Below are 23,723 nucleotides of genomic sequence, written 5' to 3'. Positions count from 1 at the left end.
CTCATCTGTGTTTTAGGAATGAGTAACATCTAGATATATGTTATGTGTGTATGCATTGTAGATGGTGTCTTCATCATAATATCATCATAATGTTCCTTCCACAATCATCATATATATATATTTTGTTTCCAAATCACCACTTTTTTGATCAACTACAGGGAAACCTCTCTTTTCCACCCTTCCTTTCTGTTTGTATACGTGTTGTTAAAAATACGTTCATTCACATATGTTCTCTTCCTCCCTCCCCAGGAGTTACGAGGGCACCTTAGATGGCGACATGAGCGGTCCAGGAGACATGTACTACTGGGGAGGAGGAGCACCACTGGCCCAAGGTGAAAGAGGTAGCATGGCTTCATTGGACAGCACTCTTAGGAAAGTTCCTGGCCCCGGTGGCTGGCGTCAACCAGAATTGCCAGAGGTTATTGCCATGCTCAACTACAGGCTGGACCCCGTCAGGAGCAACGCAGCTGCATACCTACAGCACCTCACATATAAGAATGATAAAGTAAGTGATGCAAGCGAATATTTATATGCTATAGCTGAAGCTTGCACTCAGTGTAATGTAGACTAGAATATGCATTAATTTAAAGCAATTAGTTGAGGAATGCAGGGGTCAAAATGACATCTCTCATGAATAAAGATGATTAGTCATGTGTTTTGTAGGAATGGTTTAGGCCCGATCACACGGAAAGTGTTTTTTCAGGTTGCAAAACGTGAAGTGCACTGCATTGCCTTTTTTTTTTCTCTGATTTAGTGTCACTTGTAAAAAAAAACTTTAAGACCCATGGCTGAACTGCAGAGTGTGCAGTTTCCATGGGAATGCAGCTGGTTTCATATAAAGAAGGTTGAAAAAATGATAACACTAACATGAGAGGGCTGTTGTTCCACAATTCTTGTCTGAATTGTGGTGCTCTGAATAACCAAATATAATATATTTTTCTTCAGTACTCCTAATGAATGGTCCACCTCGAAAAAAAAACAACAAAAAAATATGTGGCTGCAGATGCTGATATCAAGGCGGTCCGCCACAAATAAATTAATGTGTGGGAAACCCTGCAGTCTCAGGACTACAGTTTGAACTACAACATGTAAAATACTACTCCAATAACATCAAAATAGGCTCACTACATCATCATGAAGTTAATCTTTTTACAGAAGTCATGTTGGGAAATTGGACTGTGACCTCAATATTGATTGATTGATATTGTGATTATCATTTTGGCTATAATCGTGCAACCCTACAGTCTGGCAGAAATTCAGCCAGGGCTAAAATCCCGCTTTACATAATGAAACATTGTCTGCTGCTGTCTGTCTGTTTTTGATATCTCCAGTTATTGACGTGGCAACGTTCAGATTTTGAGAAAAAGTACCACCGAAAAAAGTTTAAGTGCAGCTTTTTACAGTTTTGTGATAGCAGCTAATGCATGCTCAGCTGTCATGGCGGGACCTTTTTTATGGATTTGCACCTAGTACTTATTTAATTTATGTTTGAATTGATAGATGTGGACATAATTTGGATTTGCTGGGCTGTTTAAAAAGCACAATCTACATCACCTCTTACGTCCATGTGGCCTACATTTTACTTTCCAGGTGAAGTCTGATGTGCGTCGGCTGAAAGGCATCCCAGCGCTGGTCGGTATGCTTGACATCCCAAACAAAGAGGTTTGTTTGCTGACTTTCTCCATGGCTTTGTGTTCATTCCTGACTCACTGTGTTATGATTGGACTGTGGTGAGGTAAAAGTGAGGCTTAAGGTATTTGTATTTAAGGTATAAGTATTTCTTACTTAATAGTGAGACACTTCATTGGCCTGAGATAAGGTGAACTTGAGACTCAGCACTAATACCAGTTGAAAGGGAAATAGAAATAAGCAATACGTATTTTACTTCTCTTGGTCAGATCCCGTAGGTCAACATTTGGGCTAAATATGGTTTCGTCCAAAACATTCTGTGGTTTTTCTGATTCCCTTTCATTTAGCACAAGCTGTGGCAAAGTTTTGCTGGTCTTTATATGGGCATTACCAGACAAACCACATGATGCATTCCACTCCCGAGGCAAAGAAGCATCTTAATTTCACAATTTAAGCTCTACGGTCAGTGACAGGTTTGGAGTTTTGTGTGTGTCTGATGGCTTGCCTGCTGAAAAAATGGGTCAAGCAGCAACTGCATCCTCTTTACGTTTTTAAGGCACTCCAAAGACTCCACACACTTTGTGTGTGTATGTGTGTATGTTGTGTGAAAAGCTAAGATACAAAACAGCATAATACCATGAAAACATGCTCAACTGTTTAAATTGCACAACATAAATGAATGTGACATTAAAACAAAAAGTGACATGCTTGACATTGACTATACGAAGTTCATAAACTTGTGCTGGTATTAAAATTGTAATTAACATAGTGAAAATATGTTAGAAATGTGGCCAATTAATTTACTATTAATAAGTAGCCATTTTTACTCAGAGATTGCACTATAGGGTCACTTCAAAGTCCATTCTTTATGCTGCCTTGTATTTTTACTTAGAATTAAACAGTGACAGCATCATGCTTTTCCAGCATGGGATGTTGAGATGTGATGGACATGACTTATAACACAACAGTGTCAGCCTCTAAAGTGACATATAACAAATGTGTCAGCAGTGCCTTATTAACAATAACAATGGCATAACATGACAATAACGCTCATTTACTGACATTTACTGCTTTATGGTGGCAGATCTCATCCTCTGCTCGGAGGTTAAGGAGCCCTCGGACCTCAGTGTTTTCCCAATTTGACGACATTTTCGCCAGCTATTCTTCTTTTTTTGAGTTAGCCTCTAACTGCTATGAGCTATTTTTTAAAATCCCACGCTGTGGTTTGCACACATAACAAGTCGTCAAAAGTCACACCCGTCCTGCCCATGGTTCCATCGTGCCAGCTGTCCCTTTGAGACAGAGGTTGTTTCAGTGCTGTTATTAACTCCGCTGCCAGCTCAGAGGCGAGACCGTTCAGTATCCCGATTCTGTGATAATACCTTTTCATACAACAAGCCGACATAATGGTGTGAAATTCTCTCCTTGAAGAGGCAGTAGCCCCTTTTACACCCCCTGTTCAAGGTGGGAGCATCACATTGTAATGCTGCGTCACCGTTCTGTATATAAGGTACAATCGCAGAATCAGGTTACAGTGTTGTCTGGCCTCTGAGCTGGATGTGTTTTGATGATGTGTAATGTATGCAACCCACCGCGGGAGATTTAAAAAGTAGCAGTTAGTGGTTAACTCAGAGAAAAAGAACAGATGCTGAAAATAATAATAATAATAATAACTTTAATTTATATAGCACCTTTCAAGAAACCCAAGGTCACTTTACAATACATAGTAATGAAACAATAACACCAACAGAACAGTGCAATACAGCACAAAAAGTACAGAAAAGCAACAAAACTATAACAAACAACAGAAAATGTCTGCAAATTGGAAAAACATCTGGGAGCTCCTTACCCCCCAAGCAGAGGACCAGATAAGCAGCCATATAACAGAGATGGTACATTTTGGTATTGCCATGTTATGCCTTTGTTATTGTTTATAAAGCACTATCGACGCATATGTTATATGTCACACTAGAGGCCGACAAAGTTGTGTTACATGTCACACCTGTTACGTCTCTTTTGATTCTGCAATGCCGGGAAGCAGTCTAAAATTATACATATGAGCGGAATGATGCTGCAGAAGTTTGGTTCTGTGGAAAAATGTGAACGTGGCACGAAGAAGGTACTTCATAGTGGCCCAATAGCACGATCTCTGTGTGAAAGGGGCTATAGACAAATGCATTAGTAGAAATGCCAAGACCCATGAAATTTGTGTAGGACAGTCAATCAGTTACAAGAGCACAACACTGTTTTCTACTACTATATGTATTTGAAAGTAGTGCTCTCTTTAAGTGGTACTCCATTATAACTAATGGTTCAATAAGCTGTTGTTGGGTCTTTGTTGTAGGTTCAGTATGCAGCCTGTGGAGCATTAAAGAACATCTCGTATGGCAAAGATCCAGACAACAAGATCGCCATCAAGAACTGTGATGGAGTGCCTGCTCTGATCAGGCTGCTGAGGAAGACTCATGACCAGGACCTCACTGACACCATCACAGGTTAGACACACACGCAACAGCACTGCGTGGCCACTGTTCAGCTCAAAAGAAACAGCGCAGTCTTGCAATACTCTTAATTCATTAATTAATTTAATTAAATTAATTATTTTTAGTAGTTTGTTTATGATGAGACAAAAAACATTGTCATTCTATATTCTATAACATATTGAAAATGCAAACATATTAGGGATGCACAGATTGTGAAATTCAGGGACGAGTGAACAAGGTAAACGAATGTTCGTCTGTTAAGTTTGGTACATCCCTAAAACATATCATAAAGACGGGCTATGAAAATGTATTTATAGCCTTAGCCTTACTTGTAATATTTGGATATTCCTGTTTCTACAGCTTCTTATTGTATTCAAGTTGTGTGAACATTTTGTTTACATTCATCTGTTTATTTTCTAGACTTGCACCGATTACAATTTTTTTGGGCCAGTACCGATTTCCAATTTGCAAAGTGTTTGGATTAGTGCTGCACGATTTGATAAAAATGTGCGATTGCGATTTGAGTGGACAATATTGCGATTTGCAATTACAGTATAATACATAAATGGTATCATTAGTCTTCTTGCTTGATTCAGTGTTTCCCCTACACTCTATTAGGGGGGCTCTGACCTGACCTGACAGAGTTATTGTTATGGACAGACAGTGTCTAAATGACCATCAACAGACTGAGCACAGTCAAACACGCTGCTTGCACAGCAGCGCAGCGCGACACTGTACCTACAGCAGAGCAAGCCTGTGTTGCGTTCAGGCGTTGTCACGTAAATGACAAATTCCAGCAAGTGAATTGGCTCTAACATAACACAGCAGCATGTCAAGTGGACCAAAACAGAGCAAAATTGCTCAATTTTTAATTTGTTATTATATAGTTTGTTATGGAGTCCATGATTTCTCCGTGACACTTAGAGATGTTTGCGTAACTGTGCTTTGTTGTTGTTTTTTGAGGCTCTGGCTGCTTTCAGTTGTCTCATTGTCTTTAACAATACACGGGCTTGGCTTTCTGTCACATGCATGCCTTGTACTTTTCTCTGTGCTGTCTCAAGTGCTGATATAGACTGGTCGTGTTGCCGCGGGACGTGGCGACTTTAACTTTTAAACTTCTACACAGCACGTCTTTCCGTTCAGTGTCGCCGTACCTGAATCCAATGTATCGCCATTTAATAGACGTTGCGTTTTTTTCGGCACCAACTCAGCCTGTTCATAGTCATGCTCATGCTCCTCTTCAGCATTTATGTTGGTCACAGCTGCACGCAGGCTGGTCACCTGACCATACGTGCTGCACACACCAGGATAGCTTGTGGGCGTAATGTCAACAAACTCTACACACTACAGGAGAGGTAGTCACGTTCACAGGCACACACGTTAACATTTATTTACATTAAATCGCAAATGGCAGCCTTTTATGCGGTTATGTAATCGCACAGCCTGACATTGCAATTAGATTAATCGTGCAGCACTAGTTTGGATGGCCGATTCCGATTTCATTTATTTCAAACCACATTAAAGCACACAAGATATTGCAATATTTTCTATCTTTGCTTTAATAGAACATTTTAACCAAGATACAACCAGCTTTTCAATAATCATCTCAAACAAACAAAAACAGTGACACAGGTTAAGAAACATTTTCCTTTTTGCCCAAATATAACTTCAGGTACAGTATTAAAATAAATAAGTAAAAAAGGCATACATAAATAAAAACATAGATAAATGAAATAATTCTTGGTGTAGAGCATTTGTGGGTAATTTCTTGAATATACAAAAAAGTAAAAATATCTCCTGTGGAAAATTCACACAGGTCTTCAGGATGCGCCCGTCAGTAAGCGCGCGGACACGCGCATCTTCGGCATGCGGACACGTGCCTCGTCAGTTTCAAGCAGCACAGTGCAACAGTGAGAGCTCCGCTGTTAAGTTTAAATTCACTTTCAATTCACTTTCTCGTCTATCTTTTGATGTGTGTGCATGAATGATTTAAGGTGAGAAGCCGCCCATGTTTCACTTCCTCACATCGCCCAAGCCGTGAGTTGCACATGTGTGTGCGCTGCTGATGTTAACATGATGTCAATCATGCAGCGCGGGGAATTTGACCGGCGTTTTAAATTGGCATATTTTAGACTGACCGGACGGTCACAGGTCATGGCCCATCACGTGAAAACCGGCCTGATTCCGAGCACTGCCGATAAATCGTTGCAAGTCTATTATTTTCCATAGGCCTATGTTTAAGGTGACATTTGGTAAGGTTGAAAGTAGGCTGCATAATTACATGCCTTTGCATTACAAATGCATTTTTTTGCCTCCGTGCGATAGCTGTAGCTGGAGGTATTATGTTTTTGGGTTGTCCGTCGGTCTGCCCTTGCATCCGTACTTTCAACTGTCATTCTCGTGAATGCGATATCTCAAGCCCTTACAAACATTCACTTTGACCACCAAGATTTACAAGGTCAAGGTCAATGTGACCTCAAGAAACATGTTTTTGACCATAACTCAAGAATTCATACGCTAATTATGGCACAACACAAATGTCAAATAGGATATAATGATGTAGTAATAACATTTTATACCTAAATGGTCAAAGGTCACCTTCACTGTGACATCATAATGTTCTGCAAAAACACTTTTCTGGCCATTATTCAGTGTCATATCTCAGGAACAGAGGGGGAGACATTTGGTCAGATACTGAATTGGTGACACTAATCTTGGACGTCCACCTTGAAACTGTGCTGATTGTATAGATCTTCTGTGTTGCTGGGGGGACAATGGATGTGAAGAATCCATGTTTTCACAGACATGGATGTAAACTGGAAGAGAAACTTGACTTGTGCATGGAGGCATACAACCGTTGGGCAGTAATTCTAGTTGCATTTGTTTCATTTTTGCTGTGGCTCAGCAGATGAAGCGGGTCATTCACTAATCAAGGGGTCAGTGGTTCAACCCCTGGCTCCTCCAGTCCGCCTGTTGAAATATCCTTGGGCAAGATACTGACCCCTAAATTACTCCCAATGGCTGTGCCATCAGTGTGTGAGTGTATGTGAATGTTTGACTGAGTAGCAGGTGGCGCCTTTCATGGTGTCCTCGCCTACCATTTTATCAAAGTGTGTGTGAACGGGATGGGTGAATGTGACAAGCACTTTGAGTGGTCAGAAAACTTCAAAGGTGCTATATAAATGTAAGTCCATTTTGCATTTTTCCCAGGTACACTGTGGAACCTGTCATCTCATGACTCTGTGAAAATGGAGATTGTGGACCATGCACTGCACGCCCTTTCTGACGAGGTAATGGTGCCCCATTCTGGCTGGGAGAGAGGGAGCAACGGAGCAGGAGGAGGGGAGGAGAACTGCAAGCCGAGGCATCTTGAGTGGGAGACGGCCCTCACAAACACAGCAGGCTGCCTGAGGTACAAAAGCAAGAGCTGAAGAGCTGGTTGACTGATACTGATGATATGAAGGGGATGGAATGTGGGAGGATTGATGCAGACAAGAGAGGAAGAGGGGAACATGCCAGCTCAACAGACTGGCAGAGCAGTGGGATGTATGAGAAAAGAAAGGAGCAGTGATGAGTTAACAGAGCAGAAGAAAGGAAAACATAGGGAAGTGGTCTAAATGAAGAGAGAGGAAAGAAGCTAAGTTCATTTTAACAAACCATTCATATTCAGTTTTAATAGATGGCATTAAAATTTCTGCCTCTGATTGCTCCTCCTATGTTTGGATAATATCCACACAATAACTGCAGTAAAAGTATTTTTTTTATATAGCTACCCTTTCAGTAGAAAGAAGTACAGTAAGTCAATAAGCATAAAGCACTCCATGCAGGTCCATTATATTCTAAAGTGTAATGTGCACGTCAGACGCCTTTACTCAACTACTAGCATAGCATGTAAACAGGATACCTTATTTAATTTTATATAGTGCTCACTAAAAGACTTAAGGGTGAAAAGTCAGCTATTTTATTAATGACAAATCTGGCTAAGGGAAAGAGAAGCGCTGCCTCACAGTAGCTGAGTGTGAGGAGCGGGTGAAGAGGGGAATTTCAGAGTTTACAGGCAGAAGACAGTGGGGCATTGACTTTTACAGTGTAAACAGTATGCTGTGGCCTGCGAGTCTGTTATCTATGCATTCCCTTGACCACACGGTAATCACAGTGTTCATTTGCACATCTAGAAAAGTATGTGTGAATAACTTGGTAACCTTGAAGATTTAGAAAGTTTGGCATTTGCAGAAATGGTACAAACAGTATCATCTTAGTACACTAAATGAGCAAACGCTTGAGTAAAAGATTTTGCTATGTTTTATTAAAAAGAAAAAAAGTATATTTGTCATTTTATATAGATGCCAACAGAATGATTTAACATCATACTGGGCACTGATCAGCAGTTTCTTATAGTCTAATTGAAAAAAAAGTGTGACATGGGTTGTGTGACACACTGAGGCCCCTTCCTAACACATTAACATGCAGATGTAGTTTTTCATAGATAAATGATTAATATCCACGGCAAATTTGTAATGGTAATGTAGATTGCCTGTACATTGAATTAACTGTACCACTTTACATGAATGGGCTGAAAGCAGTACACTGGCTGCACCAGGTTATTCTCCCTGGATTTTTCTACAAAAAAACACAAGCTCTCAAAATATTTAGAATTGGGCATTAGGTAGGGCTGGGTGATATGGACAAAAACTCATATCTTGGTATTCACAGGCTGACTGGTGATACACGATATATATATATCAGTATTTGTACGAAATGGGCAACATGTTTTCAGTTGCAGGTCAAAGCCACATTTGAAATGTCCCAAGCAGTTTTATAAACACAGATTGTGATCAAAATAAAATGCAAAGACAGGGATTTTATTCCACTGTTTGAAAATATGCAGCTGCACAACAGTTACACCTCCAAAACACTAGTCTGTAGCGGAAGTGTTGTAAAGTGTAGTTGATTCAAAACACACCCAAAACACATTAAATGTGGCTTTATATTGACAATTTCAAACACAAGTACACAAATCAGCTTCATTAAAACTTGCAGCATTTACAGACAAAGTATTTGTCTTTTGCTGGACACATTTTCCCAACAAATACAACATACTAATGTTATTAGCACAAGCCGGTGGCATTTTTCATAGTTTAAGTTAGCCTAGCGTCTAGCATGGATTTCCTCTACTCTTATGAAGCTAGGGACAACAGCAGCATTTAACAAAGGTAACGTTACAAAGTTCGGTTCCATTACAACTCACTAGGTTCACTAACAAAACAACTGTCTTATACTAAACACATTTTCCAAACAAATACAACGTGCAAACGTTATTAGCACAAGCTTATGGCATTTTACATTGTATAATTTAGCCTAGCGAAGAGTGGAGATTTCCACTTCTCATATGAAGCCAGGATAAATCACACACACAAAACTTAAAATGCTATTTTGTGGGGGCTTTCTTCGTAATTTATTGTTTCTTATCTCTAAAATAAAAGTAAATAAGAGCTTCATTTCCACTGAGGGAAATGGGTTCAGCTTACAAAAATAGGAGGTCTGTGACACCGGGACGTGCAGGGAGGTGCAAGTCAGGCTAGGGCTCTAAGAATTGTTGCTGGAGAATATATCGCTGTATCGATATACAGTGTTGTCTAAATGTATATCTTGCTTGAAAATATATTGATTTATCATACATAGCCGTTAAATTGCCCAGCCCTAGCATTAGGTGGAGCTGACTTGTACTAATGAGGAGAAAGATAACTGCAGTGGGTAAATACACTCTCAGTAGCAACAGAGATTTTCTGAAACAGTGCTAAAATGCTTGTATGTACGGAGATTGTTTTCAGTTAAAAACACTGTTTAAAAATGAAAACTATTAGTGTGGCTGTGGCCTTAGTCTGCAGTTTAGATTCTGATTGTTTGCCGACTGCAAAGTGTAAATAAACTTCCTGAATTGTTAAGTGAAGTGAAATCGGTGCCCCATGCTGTGGAAGGGAATGTGTCCTGGTATTGTTTGAGAGGGCGTGTGTGTCACTGAGACAAACAGGCCAGCACAAAAGACCAAGGCTGAATATCATTCCACAGAGTTTTATTCCTCATGTTCCTTTCTTTACATGCCTTCTACATCAGCGAATAAAGAATGAACTTGTCTTAGTTTGCACATTTCCATCAATTCAGTCTGTAAGTAGGACTGAGTAAGAGAGCAGTTAAAGATATTGGTCCAGAGCTGTAACTTGATCTCACCAAACTGCACTCTCTTTGTAAACCAGTAGATTTAACAGGAGCTTCATTCAAACCACTCTTGGGGGTGTTTTCAAGCATTGTGTGCTGGAATCCTTTTGTAGTCACTAAAATTGACTCTTTCCTGTCCCCTTTAACCTCTTATGTGCCTCAATTATTTCTTCAACATTTCAAACTGCTAATCCATGTTTTGTTTTACATTTACGTTTCTCCTCTTCTCAACTTTCCACTTGTCTTAAGAAATGTGAGCTCAGAGCGAAGTGAGGCAAGGAGGAAGCTGAGGGAGTGCACAGGATTGGTTGATTCGCTCATGTACATTGTCCAGTCCCAGATTGATTGTAAAGATGTCGACAATAAGGTAAGTGTACCTCTGATTTTTTTGACATTAGGGGGATCTGCACCAATTTTACTCATCAGTCTATTTACAGGTCTATTGCAATCTATTTACATTAGCATAACGGCCAAAAGTACATGGGACACGGTCGCGCTGCAGCAGAGCGTGTCCATTATCCTCAATCTAAGCTGCTGCACTGTTCACGAAAACAGCGCTTGCCTGCTTGAACGTTACTTTTACTTGGCTGGTCTGTTTTTTCTTCTCTATGCGTGGCTCTGCAGCCCCCCAACAGGTAAAAACTACATAGAACTGTGTAAAAAAACTAGTACAGTCTGTTTACCAATAATAAAAATGAATACCTCATTGTACCAAAGGCAGTGTGAAGCAGCAGAGCAACCTTGTGTGTGTTTTTACATTTCACATTCAAATAAATCGATCAAATCAGCGCATTCTATAGTTAAAACGATCTAGTTGATTAGTTCAGTACCACTTAGTATAGTGTACACGTCCAAACCCTGCATAAAAAACTGCATTATTACTTGACAGAACTCAATATGCACACAGTGACTCTGGCAGCAGCCACACACTGCAAAGACAGAGTCTGTGTAGCAGGTGAAAAACCCCAATCCGCTCCATCTATGTGATGTGAGGCAACCGCTCCCCATGTAGTTTGGCTGTAACACACCTGAATCTCTTATCAAACTGTTGGTGGTTGAGATGGTTGTAATTTATTCATGAGTTAAAGCAAGAGGGTGAGAGATGCCCTTACAATGAGAAACTGTAAGATTGTGCAAGAAACTGTAGGGACTGACCATTTTTATTGCTTTTTGTAATGAATTTCAGTTATATTGAAAATCTCTGAAATATATGAATTTCAAATTTTGTAAAATAACTTGCATGTATGAACCTTTAATTTAAATTGTAGACCAATTCTATGTATTTAGGCTTATTATTTCAAATGTGTGTACTTTAGTTGTTTTTTTTTTTAATTGTTTTATGCGAGACAGATTTTTATTTACCACTCAGACACATATGGATTTTTAATACTATGTTCAACCTACCTTTTTTGTAAATTACTTGTTCAATAAAAGGAGGAAAAAGAAATAAAAAGCACCAGGACCATGAAACTGAAGCAACTAAAAAACGAAACCTTACAGTGAGAAACTTTGCAGGGAGAGTTTTTATTTTCTTATTTTCTTCTTTTTTATCCTCTCATTTCTTGTCTCCATCCCACCGTTTTCCCTCCATCTTTGCAGTTGATAGAGAACAGCGTGTGTCTGCTGAGGAACTTGTCCTATCAGGTGCATCGTGAAATCCCCGGCTGTGAGCGCTACCAGGAGGCCGTGCCCATCAACCAGGGCCCCGCCCCCTCCAGCCAGAAGAGCGGCTGCTTCAGCTCCCGCAAGAGCAAAGGTCTGTGTCAGAGAGGGAGAGACAGAGACATGGGCTCTGTTTGCTCTGCCCGTAAGAGGAACAGTTGCGATGATGTCACTGTTGACAGTAGTCTAAACCAAAACACGCGCACACACGCACACACTTGCACAAACAATACTACCCGCACAGGAATGTTAACAATTTTCCCGACTGCGAGAAAGCTCATCCTCTCTGCTGCGGCTCTCTGTTTGTGTTTCACTGACAGTATTGATTTGTTGTTTTTTGCAGCCACACACCACCTTTCTGCTGTTTGGTGGCTTTGACTATTTTCTAAAATCATTTTGAGGTGAACATCTGTCAACACTCATATGAATAACTCATATGCTATATATCCTCCCTGGTCGTTTTCTTTGTTAATTTTCTTTTTACTTGGATACACTGGGGCTATGTAGAAACAATGTAGTCACTTCATAAAGGTGTTGACTGTCCATGCTAACAATACACAAAGATAATGATCGATTGATCGATTGTGATCGATTCTCTTTAACAGCAACCTGTACAGGAAAACAGCTCAGCTTTGCTTTAATCAGAATTTTACATGACATCAGACTAGATTTCACATTAAGGTATAAAAGACAGAATGATTCAGTTACTGTATGAAAAATAAGACCATCAGTGTAGCTGACTAGTTGCTATGCAAGACAGACATACTTGTGATCTCTCTTCTTGGGGAACATACAAGAAATGTCTGGGATCACTGATGTTGTGCACTGAGTATCAGCTTATTGGTTAGATAAATGCTTTTCTATATATTTATAATTTCTAGGTGTTTTGCATAGAAACATATCATAGTAGGTGTGGGTGATACATAGAATATGCTCTATGTATTGCAGCTTGTTCCACATGGGATATGTAAAATGACTATATCATGAACATCGCGATTAAAGCAATCAGATCCAGACCACTACTATATTTAGTTGCATTTTGCGACCATGCAGCTCTCCTGTGACTAACATCTGACTGTTGACTGAAAACTTCAAGCTCACAGCAAAAACATCAAAACTTTCTGCCCCAGATGAGCGGGGTGCTTCAGAATAAAAGCACTAGTAGTTCTGCTTTGATTTTGATTTATTTAATTCTAACAATAATTGTAACTATTATAACAATAGTTATTAGTATAGCAAGCCATATCACCCTTTATTATAGCTGCAAATTCTCAAAGTGATACTGTGCAGAGCAGTTACAATGTGTGTATATAGAATGGTTACATGAGCTGCTGTGTTCTTTGATTTGCTTTATTTGGCCTTTATACTTGGCATGTCATGTTGCTGATTTGTGTGTGGTGGCAGCAGTGCTATTGGGATCTAAGCAGGTGTTAACTGGGTGGCTCAGTTATGGCTGCTTTCCTCTTACTGTAAATGCTCTCTCTTCCTCCTGTTCTGACTTTCTCTTCTCCCTCTTCACCCCTCCTTCTTCTCCTCCCTCCTCTATCCTTCTCTCCCATTTTTGTGTTGGGCTACAGATGAGTGGTTTTCCAAAGGTAAGCTTTTTGCCTCTGTATGACTGCACTTTGCTTCTGCTGCCTGTCGTTGTCGTTGTTATTGTAGTAGTGATGGAGTAGCTGAGCTAAAAGGTCAGTGTTACTGTCTCATCACTAACATGCACGCCACATGCATCTCAGTTTTTGGTCATAGCATACTGTATGTTTAACAAAACTAGAACAAATGTACTAACAGTAGAACTAGTTCTCTAAAATCAGTGTACCATATTTAGTTTCTTTGTGTTTCTAAGGCTGCCATGTTTGATTCCAGGTAAGAAAGATGAGGATGCAGCTGCAGACGTAATAGACATTCCAAAGAGGACCACACCTGCTAAAGGTAACACTTTTACTAAACGTATCATACAGTACAGCACAAACTGAAAAAAATGCATTTTTCAAAACATTTATTCTTGTCCCTCTTAAACCATCTTTAACCTCCATTTGTGCCTCTTCCTCACCTCTTCATCTCCCATGTTTCTTCTGCATATTCCCATCAATCACTCCTGCCATTTGCACATTCTTCTCCATGGTTCGCCTCCTCCTCCTCCTTCCCTCTTCCCCACTCTCTTCCTCTGTCTCCTCTCTTTACTGTAGGCTATGAGCTGTTGTACCAGCCAGAGGTGGTCCGCATCTACACTTCTCTGCTAAAGGAGTCCAAGAACCCCACTGTGCTGGAAGCCTCCGCTGGAGCTGTTCAGAACCTGTGTGCCGGGCGCTGGACTGTAAGAACTGCTTTCCATTGTTATTTTGTTCCATTTCACCAACAATCCCTGTGCTGAGTAAACACAGTGGTTGTTGTCTTTGATTGTGGGAATCTGAATAAACATGAACACAGACCTATACATAACTGTTACAGCTCTCACAGCTTGCCAAACGGAGCTTGCAAGTAGAGTTGGTTGATATTGAAATTCCCCCTACTGATGATGTATCTTGAAGAAAAACAATAATAGCCAATATTATTGTCCAAAAAAAGCTGAAGAGAGAGCTGCACAGCGCACGTATGGCGTTTTTCCATACATATACTGCTTTGGCTTGACTCCGCTTGACTTAGTTTGACCCTGTGCGTCGGGGTTTGCGTCTCCATAGAGTGGTGCAGGAATATGTTCTAAAACCCAAAAATGAGTTGGCATTTTTGCACTCCTGGTTCCCTCATCTCAAAGTCAATGGGTTTTTGGTTAAGATGCCTGAAATAAGGTCTGTGGTTAACACAAGCTTAAGAGACTTTCACGTTTTGTTCTATGACATAAAATAGGTCAGCAAATACCCCACTTGTGGATTTTGAAGCTTTTGTATGTCTTAAAAAAGGAGGTTGCAAATAGGTGGCTAAATGAGACTACAGAACGCCATCACACTAACCGCGGCGTTACAGCCTCGTTGTGGTGGTGATATTAAGTCTTGCGACCATGGTGTAGTTTGTTTATAGCCTAATGTCCAGCCAATTGAAATTACGCTTCAAAATTGTGTTAATTTGTGAAGATTACTTTCCTAAACAAAATCTGTAAGAATCAAACTGTTATTTTTTGCCATGGAGCTTATTTTCAGCAATGATCCAAAAAAAATCCCATTAGTTTTTTGACAAAGGAACCAAGAAAACCAAAAGAACTGAAAAAGAACTGATATGAGTATCGATAAAATACCGAATCGATAAGGAGTATCGATAAGCATAGTAGTATAAGATAAGATAAGATCTTAACAATACCCATCCCTAAAATTGACCATTTAATGTTTGTTTGTACACAATAGTGGCACAGGGCACTTGTAAAGCAGTTATATGTCTCTTCAGGGGAGCGCCTTTGGCATTTGCTGTTAAACATTTTGACTGGGCGGTATCACAAAATTACAGCAAATGTGCACAACATTATATGAAAGGTAGAGTATTTGGTCCCCTGATTTGAATGTGAAAACAAATGTGTGTCTAGTATGGGAGATACATCCGTGCCTTGCTGCGCCAGGAGAAGGGTCTACCCATGATGACTGAGCTACTGGCCCATGGCAACGATCGCGTTGTCCGCGCCATGTCTGGAGCCCTCCGCAACCTTGCCATTGATGCACGCAACAGAGATCTGCTAGGTGAGACTTGGAGCACTCTGTGTGACCGAGCTAGTCCTACTGTCACAAGGATTTCTTGTATCAACAGGATAGCATCCGTATTATGTGCGTTTTGATTTTAAACACTCTTTCTGTACTTGGATGTTGTCAGGTAAACATGCAGTGCCTCACCTGGTGGCCAACCTGCCTGGCGGTGGTCAGAGTCAGCCGGTGCGAGCGCTGTCAGAAGAAACGGTGGTATCGGTATTGAGCACACTCCATGAGGTGTTGGGCTCCAGCCTGGATGCAGCCAAGACCCTCAGGGCCTCACAGGGAATCGAGAGACTGGTGCTCATTAACAAGGATGGGTAAGGGTTGATTTCTAAGGTTCTTTTGCCTGCATTATGCATGCCTTATATGGCCTGTCGTGTCCTCTTTTTAACTCTCTGACTGTCCTGTTTACTCGGATCACCAGTAATCGTTCTGAGCGGGAGGTGCGTGGGGCTGGCCTGGTGCTGCAGACAGTGTGGGGCTACAAGGAGCTGCGGCGCACTTTAGAGAAGGACGGCTGGAAGAAGACTGACTTCATGGTCAACCTAAACCCTCCTAGCAGCAACACGAGGGCCAATGGAGGATATGAGGACAGCACTCTGCCACTCATAGACAAAGGTCAGGAAGCAAAATGGAAACACATTAGGGGTGTAACAGTTTTCCCAGTTCGGTTCAACACAATGCATTGGTGTCATGGCTCGGTACGTTTTCCATAATAAAGCAAATAGTAGAAATTTCCCTGATTATTTTTAAATTTTTAATTTATAAAAAAATAACAAAGTATGACGTTTTTTACTTTGAACGATGAAGGAGCTATACCTGAGTGACCAATCTTTTGAGGTGTCTTCATAGCAGCGTATAAAACAAAAAAGGCTCTTTACAAAATATAAAATGTAGTAGTACTGGTAGCAGTAGTAGTAAATACAAAGAAACAAATCTTTTTCTGAAATTAAATAAAAATGGCCTTGTTTTTTTTTTATCTATTAAAACTAACATAATTTGAGCTTTTGTTTTTTGTACGAAGCAGGGATTATCGTTCGGCTGAAATGGGCTTGTAAGGGAATGTTGTAACAGCACTTAATTACATTAAGCATTGTTAATAAAGCCTGCGTTTTCCACTACAGAGAAGGGTTTCATATCTGCGGCTATAAATATACCAATCGTTGTGGTGAGTTCTTCAGTTCAGTTTGAATCAGTGGCTGCCTACATGCTGTGAGGATGACACTGGCTTGTAGTGTGTGTCTGTTGCTCCTTGTTTTTGTCTAGTTTCACTTATTGACACAATAGGGTGACGTTGGTATAAATGAGTTGACATGTTTGAAGTGTTCCCACCAATGTAACTTACTGTCATGTAGAAGACGCGACATACCGTTGTGTTTTTATCCACCACTTTGTCTCACCGTCTTGTTATGGTGATGAAGTTAGGTCATGTAACCGTAGTGTAGTTTGTTTGAGAGCCCAATGTTAGCTTTTTACTTCTGGTGATTGCATTTAGGCTTCAGTAATCATGAACTTGGTGTTCAAGTGTGAAGATGATCATGCTGAACAAATTGTTTAAGTATCATAAACTTTTGTATGTCACAGACCTTTTTTCTGCAATAATCTAAAATCCAATGGAAAAATCCCATAGGCTTTTTGACGAAGGAACCCAGGGTGATGTTACCTGACATGTTGGCCTACACAAGATCACCTCTGGGGCACTCAACACAAATACACTTATTGTTGCACCATGTAAAGTGTACTGCTGGAAGCAAGTGTTGAGTGTCTCCTGTTTTTAGTTGTCATATCCAGTTTAAATATTGTTTGAATTAGTAGTATTTTCACTACATTATTTTTTTAACAGTAACTGCAAACACAAAAAATTACCTCTTGCTTTTGTGTTTGTAATGCAGCATACAAATTACTGCTAAGAGTTAAACCTTTATCAATTATTCATTAATTTGCATTTTTGTGTTACTGTTGAATTCTCTAATGCATGGTACCTAAAAAAAAAACCCCAATCCAACACAGATTCATCTATGTCTGACTTATCATTTCACTGTGCACACAGGTCCAGTTCTGATTCCTTTGAAGGCTTATTAAATTTGAAGGGTTGATTTGATTAGCAGCCCTTTATGTAGGGTAGTGAATATGTTTTTGAGCAACATAAGTCCAGTACTTCACTATCACTTCACTCTGCTTCAAATTCTACAAATGTAACTGTGGCAGTGTTTCGCTGAATCATCACTCCTTACAACATAGTACGCTGTGTTTCTATGTGTTGAAGTTAATAAGTTGTTAATATGATAATAGGCTGTTTGCAGACTTTGGAGAATTAAATAGAAGTTTCAGTTAAAGGCTCTCTAAGTCTTCCTAAGCTTGAAAAGTTTTTGTCACATACAGCAAACATTTCCTCACTATCTGCTAGCTACATGTCCTCTGAATATGCTGTGAAAAAGTCCGGTCTCTGCAAATGGCAACAAAAACACTTTGGTCCAGGCTGCACCAACCAGCCAGCGCGAGACCAGCGAAAGCAAGCACACACACACATGAACGCAGTGCCCATGTCTCATGGTCTCGTGCAAGCGCGCACACGTGAACACGGTGCCCAGATTGGCAGTTAGAGCTACAGGCTACAATGAGGCTAAAAGGTGAACTAGCTCCGTTGTGTTTGATAACATTGTTGAACATAAACAGAAGTGAAGTGTTTTTGGTGCCATTTGCAGAGCCTGGGCTGCCTACAGAGACTGGACTTTTTCACAGCATATTTAGAGGACATGTAGCTAGCGGATCGTGAGGAGATGTTTGCTGTATGTGACAAAAACCTTCCAAGCTTAGGAAGACTAAGAGAGCCTTTAATTCTTGCAGGTTTGCCTTGACCTGCTTGGTGTGCAAGACCTTTAAGGGTTTAAAACACTGGAGCATTTTAGATAATCTCAGCCAGGGTTGTCAGTCCCAGCATTTATGTTAAAATATCTCTTAAATAGATTCAAAAGCTCGTTGGCACTGACATTAAGGAACTCAAACCCCACTCATTACACAGCAAAGTTACATAAATTCTATATTTGCAAATATTAGCTGGCTCACATCTGACACTTGACGCTCCCACAAACACTCACACGCATACACACACTGTTCTATCTTTGGCAGCTGATAGTGTGGCTCTTAACACTGTCTCTCTGAGGGAACAAAAACCTTTAACATTACATATTCATGCCCATTGTTTTTGTGTCTTTAACACGCAGGGGGCAAAGAGGACCGGGAAATGATTCCAATGAATGACTTGGGACCAGGTAAGTGTGTCAACAGAAACACACACACACACACACACACACACACACACCTTGTTTAACATATGTTTTTCCTCTTCAGATGCATACTCCACACTGGACCAGAGAGGGAGAAGGAACACTCTGGATAACACACTCGAACCTGCTGACAAAGATGCAGTACAGGTAAAAATTGGCACGCACACACCCGCTCATACCACACCCTTCCCACACACATAACCCTCTTAACTCTCTCCCTCCTAACATAAACTCTACTACATACTTCCTTTCACCCTTTACGAACCTGAGTATAAGTTCAGAGCTTTCTAGAAAATTAGAATGTGTGAGACTAATAGTAGAGACAAGATTATGATTTTCAAAAGTGTGTTTAACACTTACTTGCTGTAAACCAGTCCTTTGCAGGATGTTACTTTCTGTTATCCTATCATCTGCACATGCTGTTTGCCTCTGCATCATCTCTGTGAATACTCCCACTTCATTCAGGAGATGTCAGTGTGGAGTCTGTGTCATCACAAAGTAGAAAAATGTTTTTCAGATTGGATTGATAACACATCATCACCTAGCTGAAAAGATGTCAATGGTTGGAAAAGTGAAACTGGTTAATTATGTACAACACACCTTTTGAGCAGGGATGCACAAAATATATAGGGCCAGGATTATCAGCCGATAAATGGGAATTTATGTTATTGTCCTTCTGATAATAAAATTATAGCCAACAGAGCCAATAATACAAAGCCAAATTGCTGTCATTGACTTAACTGCCACAGCTGCTATACTGCCTATAAACACAGAGAAGAGGAAGAGGAGGCACAGCATGCTAACTAGAGAGCCAAACATGTTGTCCCCAGTGTGGACGTTTTTCACAGTTTTAGAGGAAGACACCATGATTTTGCTGGGGGTCTGATCCCTTTCTGTAGCTGTCATTACACTGGATAGATGCAGCGCTGAAGGACTGTCCCTGGAGCCACTGCCTTCCAGGTGAATGTTAGCCGTATGATGCTAACAGTTAGCCCTGTTACTGTGTGTGCAGGCGGACGCCGGGGTGCCCTACTGGCTTGTGATAAACAGAGAGGGAGAGAGAGCAGATCAAGGCAGGGCTTTGTGAATCAGTACGCTGTGTGCAGAGCTACAATAATATCAGAGTTAACCTTTTTTAAATGGTGAAAAAAAAATTTGGCAGGTCAGTGTTGATATTGTGACAGGCTCTCAAAATAAATCATTGTATGGCAAATAAATCATTGTATGGCAAATAGAAAGCCTTTTTGTATTGAGGGCTGCACTTACTTTAATTACTTGTGTAAAACACATTGACATGTCTGATTTGACACATTTGTCAAAGCCTTTAATTTGAAATCTCAGGCAAAACGCTCTATAAAATCCAAAGTATGTTGTGTAAATGTATGTAAAAAAAATGCACACACATGCAGTCAGAGCTGTGTGCTTTTGTTCTGTTACCAAAAGTGATGTCAGGTAGATCACTACATCTTCGCCTTTCTTACCGTCAGGTGTGCATAAACTTCTGTAAAACATAGCTGGTATCAGCTATGAGAGGTAGGTAATTTTCGGTATTGGCTGAAAAAATCCATATTGTGCACCCCTACTTTTGAGGTTGTAGATTTTAGGATGATACACAGAGCAACATACTCTCTACCCACTGGAAGTGTTAGTGTGTGAACGGACCTGCTCTCACACACACCCATAGACAGCATGTTGATGCATGTCACTGTGGTTGATCTGTGTCTTGCACATAATTTCTCACCAGTATTTTTTCTCTCCCTGGCACATGACCTAACATTAAACTAACCTTTATAACCCTTCTTTCTTTTCTCACCTCACACTCTTATTTCCACATGTTCCTCTTTCTCTCTTGCTGTTCTTTTCTCCTTCAACTTTCTTGCCCTGTTTCGTGTCTCCTCTCCTTCTTTTGGATTTTCACACTTAACCCTCTTATTTGTGTTTTTTCCCCCTTCTTGCTGTGTCCTGTCCCTCTGTTTGTGATCTTTGGTGTCTTTATCCTTCTCTCTCCTCTGTATCTACCACACACTCGTACGCTTCTCTCTCTCTCTCTCTCTCTCTCTCTCTCTCTCTCTCTCTCTCTCTCTCTCTCTCTCTCTCTCTCTCTCTCTCTCTCTCTCAGGGAGGGATGTATGGGGAGAGGCAGGCCTCTTTGCCTCTAATGGATTCTTACGATGGTTAGGCTACACCCACTGTCACACTGCATGTCAGCGCATGGTATGTGTGTCCCACTGGCTGCCCCTCTCAACTCACTGCATGGCGTAATATATTAGTTGTGTATTAAGAGCTGTGACTTTCTGTGTGTTTGACAGTGACCAGTGTTTTCAGTGAGCTTCCATTGTACTGTATTTGGACTGTTTTTGCTCCCCCTGCTGGTGAAAAGTGTCAGTGATTTTAGTTCTCCCAAGATTTTTTTTCTCTCTGCACAGTTTGTGTAGCTGTTGTCTAACATGTGGTGACTTTGTTGCCAGCAGCCATTATTGTGTGTTATACTTTCTACTTTTTTTAAGCCTCTGCTGTGAATATGAATTTTAAATGTGTGATTCCTCCCGTCGAGGCTTAGAATGCCTCACATTAGCTGCTCCACATGATCCACTCTCTCACTTGTGCCTCTTCTTCTCTCGCAGAAAAACTGATTGTGTGCATCACAAGACGACAGCCTCCTCCCACCTACTGCCCTTGCTAAACTGACAATGGGGGACCACTACACTACCGATGGGACTAAACTCCATCCTTTACGCTCAACTCTTCTGTCCCTCTTTACTCATTTGCAGCTTTTCTTTCCCCTGTTTCTCCTTGTGACATTCCTCCATAGCAGCTGACAAATGAATGAAACCACACAGAATAACCGACGTGGATCTACGCTCCCTGTGGACAACTGGACGAGACACTAAGACCACTTTGTGCTCTGCAAGCCCCTGAACTTCAAAATGCTAACCACTTAATCAGATACCACGGCCACAACACTACATATCTACACTACACTATATAACACTACAGCCTGCCTGGACAACACTAAGTCTCTCCTGGGCAAAAAGCAGAGACTGTGGCTTCAACATTTCTATTTCTTGGAGGTCGGAGCGTAGTCTTAGAATAATTAAGCTCATTAGAAAGAACTGTGGGATCAGAACAAGACACTTGTGGTGAAATTTTACATAAATGGCTATTACACTGTTTTCAAGAAATCAAGGAAATGTGTCTTTTTCTCTCTCTGATGGTTAAATACTAGAACATTTTTTTTCCTACCACTGAGAACCAATGTTGAATGATCTAATCAGATATGTGTAAAGCTTCTGCTTCTGTTTTAGTAGTGGTTGTTCCTCTTCTTGCCTTGCTCTGTACCACAGTAATGGACATGTGCCAAATGACACTGCTACTGCTGCGACTGTCAAACGCAAGAAGTTCAGACACTCAGACTTTTACTGCAGCTACACTGAAAACTGTCATCTGCTTTGTTTTGTGTGCAGCTTGTGTCGATGACAGTCCATCGCCAAGATGCATGGGGATTCAGCCTTTTCTCTATTTGATTGTGATCCATAGACATAAAGGGGTGGAGGTCCCTTTATAGATATTCCTACAGAGGAGACAAATTCTTTTCCATCTCCTGGAATGGACAGTATAGTATATGTTTCTAAAGTGATGTTTCTGTTAAATGTAAGCACCATAACTTTGTAATTCTTGGAAGATATCACAGGATTCATGGGGGGCATTTTCTTGTGTCTGCAGGTCTGTAATCTTATGAATGTAAATACAAGACTGTCTGTAAATGCATGTGTGTGGGCTAACTGGAGTGCCTCACTCATTCATAGGTCTGATGGGTGTGCCCAACATGACATGGGTAACAAATCAAGGTGTGTTTTTCGGGGAATACTGTATATGGAATTCATCAGTTTTCTATTCTGCAAAATAATGGAATATGTGAACCTGTATGTATGTAAGAGTTGATTTGTGTTATTGGAATGATTTTTACAGGTATAAGACTCCTGAGTTCTGTATAATTTACGGCTCCACAAACCCACAGCCTGTTTGGCTTTAAGACAACAGATCACTACATGGGAGATGTTTCTGCCCTCATTTCTTACGTACAGTGCTTGTTCTGTAGAAGATGGCATACCGGTATTCTTAGTGCCGAGTGAGATGTAGATACTTACTGACTGGATGATTAAAAGAAGCACTAGGGGGCATAATGTGTGTTTTTCTTCTTTTTTTTTTTTTTTTTTTTTTTTTTTTTTTTTTTTTTTTAAAAACAACTTTCCTTTTGTTTTCCATGCCAATTGAAACGTGACAGGATGCCTCATTTTCTCAAAGTTGCCTTCAAGAGTGGACTGACTAAAAGAGGAGAAATGGAGGAGAGCAAGGGTTTGTGATAGAAATCTCCATGTAAGGAGGCATAGACCTGAATTTACTATTAGATAAGTGGGGAAAAAAATAAAAGCACATTTAAACTATATATACAAGAGAATATTTGTTAATTTTAATGGTTTTATGTATTTCTTTTTTTATATTGATTTGGGTTTAACTGTTTTGGGTGCTCTTGGTGAACGCATATGCAATCGGTTTTTATGTTTTGATTGATCTTAATGAAATGATAAAATCCTCCAACAGAGTCATCAGATACTGGAACACTAATGGAAAAATCTGATTCTGGACTACACCTTAATCTCTTTGCCTTGGCTCTTAAAGTTGCACATTCTCATTTATGAATGAATTATGTAACTAGCAATACTGTTTTTAATAAAAAAAGAAAATGATTTCTCACAGCCTTTGTATTCTTC

At 40.3% G+C, this 23,723-nt stretch overlaps 1 protein-coding gene across 7 annotated transcripts in view; it reads left to right on the top strand.

Annotated features, from left to right (window-relative positions):
• Nucleotides 1-23,708, top strand: part of ctnnd1 (catenin (cadherin-associated protein), delta 1) — a 41,502-nt gene extending 17,794 nt beyond the window's left edge. For 4 of the 7 annotated variants that reach the window (XM_033623248.2, XM_033623253.2, XM_033623249.2 and 1 more), the window contains 16 exons: nucleotides 250-505; nucleotides 1,591-1,662; nucleotides 3,974-4,124; nucleotides 7,323-7,524; nucleotides 10,578-10,695; nucleotides 11,928-12,084; nucleotides 13,568-13,585; nucleotides 13,857-13,922; nucleotides 14,180-14,307; nucleotides 15,505-15,655; nucleotides 15,786-15,981; nucleotides 16,089-16,282; nucleotides 18,889-18,936; nucleotides 19,016-19,098; nucleotides 21,071-21,125; nucleotides 21,576-23,708. In XM_033623248.2, coding sequence (XP_033479139.1) covers nucleotides 250-505; nucleotides 1,591-1,662; nucleotides 3,974-4,124; nucleotides 7,323-7,524; nucleotides 10,578-10,695; nucleotides 11,928-12,084; nucleotides 13,568-13,585; nucleotides 13,857-13,922; nucleotides 14,180-14,307; nucleotides 15,505-15,655; nucleotides 15,786-15,981; nucleotides 16,089-16,282; nucleotides 18,889-18,936; nucleotides 19,016-19,098; nucleotides 21,071-21,125; nucleotides 21,576-21,634 — 1,954 coding nt within the window. In that variant the 3' untranslated portion in view covers nucleotides 21,635-23,708. Of the gene's footprint in view, nucleotides 1-249; nucleotides 506-1,590; nucleotides 1,663-3,973; nucleotides 4,125-7,322; nucleotides 7,525-10,577; nucleotides 10,696-11,927; nucleotides 12,085-13,567; nucleotides 13,586-13,856; nucleotides 13,923-14,179; nucleotides 14,308-15,504; nucleotides 15,656-15,785; nucleotides 15,982-16,088; nucleotides 16,283-18,888; nucleotides 18,937-19,015; nucleotides 19,099-21,070; nucleotides 21,166-21,575 lie in introns of all 7 variants that reach the window. The other 3 variants (XM_033623251.2, XM_033623250.2, XM_033623252.2) reach the window with 3 other exon arrangements.
• Nucleotides 23,709-23,723: the final 15 nt, after the last annotated feature.

Source organism: Epinephelus lanceolatus, chromosome 3, assembly GCF_041903045.1.
Source record: "Epinephelus lanceolatus isolate andai-2023 chromosome 3, ASM4190304v1, whole genome shotgun sequence".
NCBI classification, from domain to species: Eukaryota; Metazoa; Chordata; class Actinopteri; order Perciformes; family Serranidae; genus Epinephelus; species Epinephelus lanceolatus.
The sequence above is the reverse complement of the archived record's forward strand: the minus strand, read 5'-3'. Positions and strand labels throughout refer to the sequence as shown.